Source organism: Myotis davidii, unplaced genomic scaffold (assembly GCF_000327345.1).
Source record: "Myotis davidii unplaced genomic scaffold, ASM32734v1 scaffold1332, whole genome shotgun sequence".
NCBI classification, from domain to species: domain Eukaryota; kingdom Metazoa; phylum Chordata; class Mammalia; order Chiroptera; family Vespertilionidae; genus Myotis; species Myotis davidii.
Genome location: NW_006283155.1, coordinates 68,125 through 69,622, shown reverse-complemented (window position 1 = coordinate 69,622; position 1,498 = coordinate 68,125). Strand labels below are relative to the sequence as shown.

Genomic DNA, 1,498 nt, shown 5'->3' with positions numbered 1-1,498 from the left:
ACAGTTGTAACAAGACAATAAAAAACAGAACCTGGTGACCGAACCTGGCTGGAGAACCTAGCGAGAGAACATGGCTAGAGAACCTGGCTGGAGAACCTGGACAGAACCTGGCTGGAGAACCTAGCGAGAGAACATGGCAAAAGATCCTGGACAGAACCTGGCTACAGAACTTGCCTGAAGAACCCGGCTACAGAACCTGGCGACCGAACCTGGCTGGAGAACGTGGCTGGAGAACCTAGCAAGAGAACATGGTCACAGAACTTGGCTGGAGATTGTGGCTAGAGATCCTGGCAAGGATGCTGATCAACTGAACGCTGTCTCCGTGTCATTCCTTCTTCGCCGACTCCGTCCACACCTTTGGGGACCCCTGGACCTGCTGGGGTTGGACCCCAGCAGTAGAACGTCAAGAATACAATGTGTGCTTGATCATGGTAGGTACTTAAATTATCCAGAAAGCACAGTCCAAAATTTTAAGGTCACTAAATATTACACTTAACAGAAGTCATGTCCTTAGAAGCAACATTTTTAACACTGGCATCATTTAACATTTGAAGGGCTTCCTGGAAGCCTACATTACTCTATGAATTTGCATCCTCTTTGATACAATGATAGGATGTCATGGCACCGTCCCAAGTACGTGTGACTAGCATGGAGGCATTCATTGAAATCTGTTACTGAGCAAAAGTAAATGGCTGGAGCTGTAGTTCTTCTGCTGCTACTGCCTTGGGGCTCAGGATCCAGTAGTTTTGATTTTATATCTAGCTCACCTTTCAGAGATTCTTTGAAACAAAGGTTGAAAAGTTAATTCCCTTGCCCAGCCAATGTGGCTCAGTGGTTGAGTGCCAACCTATGAACTAAGAAATCACAGTTCGATTCCCGGTCAGGGCACACGCCCAAGTTGTGGACTCAGTCTGCAATGTGGGCTGTGCAGGAAGCAGCTGATCAATGGCTCTCTCATCATTGATGTTTCTATCACTCTCTCCCTCTCCATTCCTCTCTGAAATCAATAAAAATATATTTTAACTCCCTTGATATCGGTATTATACACACACACACACATTGTCGTCATCATCATCGTCATCATCATATCATCATCATCATCATCTGGAATCAGAAGCATCTTATAAAAATAATGCTCTGTACCTGCCCTTCAATGAAATCTAAACTTGCAAAGTGGTGGAGCCGAGGCTCACGGCTGAGACAGACATGAAAAAGTGTAATTAAAATGCCATTAAAACTACCTTTTGGAACCAGTTTGTAGGAACTTACTGCCTGATGTTGCTGCTGTGTTGACAGGCATCCGGGGAGGAATCGTGACCTGCAGAGCGAGGCTCGCTGCCCTGGAAGTGGCGGACCCCTTCATCGGTTGGCAGGATGACCTGTCTTCCTAATACTCTGCAAGGTTTAAAAAAAGAGAAAGCTATTTATATTTTTATTGGAAAAGGTAAAATGTTTTGCAACTTTAAAAGTCATGTAAAATACTATTTTAAGGTACATA

General features: G+C 44.5%; 1 protein-coding gene across 1 annotated transcript in view; it reads right to left on the bottom strand.

The window, feature by feature from the left end:
* The window catches only part of FAM149A (family with sequence similarity 149 member A), a 29,209-nt gene that overhangs the window by 17,311 nt on the left and 10,400 nt on the right, over nt 1-1,498 (bottom strand). Inside the window, exon 4 of the mRNA XM_006753500.2 lies at nt 1,270-1,395. Within this exon, the coding sequence (XP_006753563.2) occupies nt 1,270-1,395 (126 nt within the window). The remainder of the gene's footprint in view (nt 1-1,269; nt 1,396-1,498) is intronic.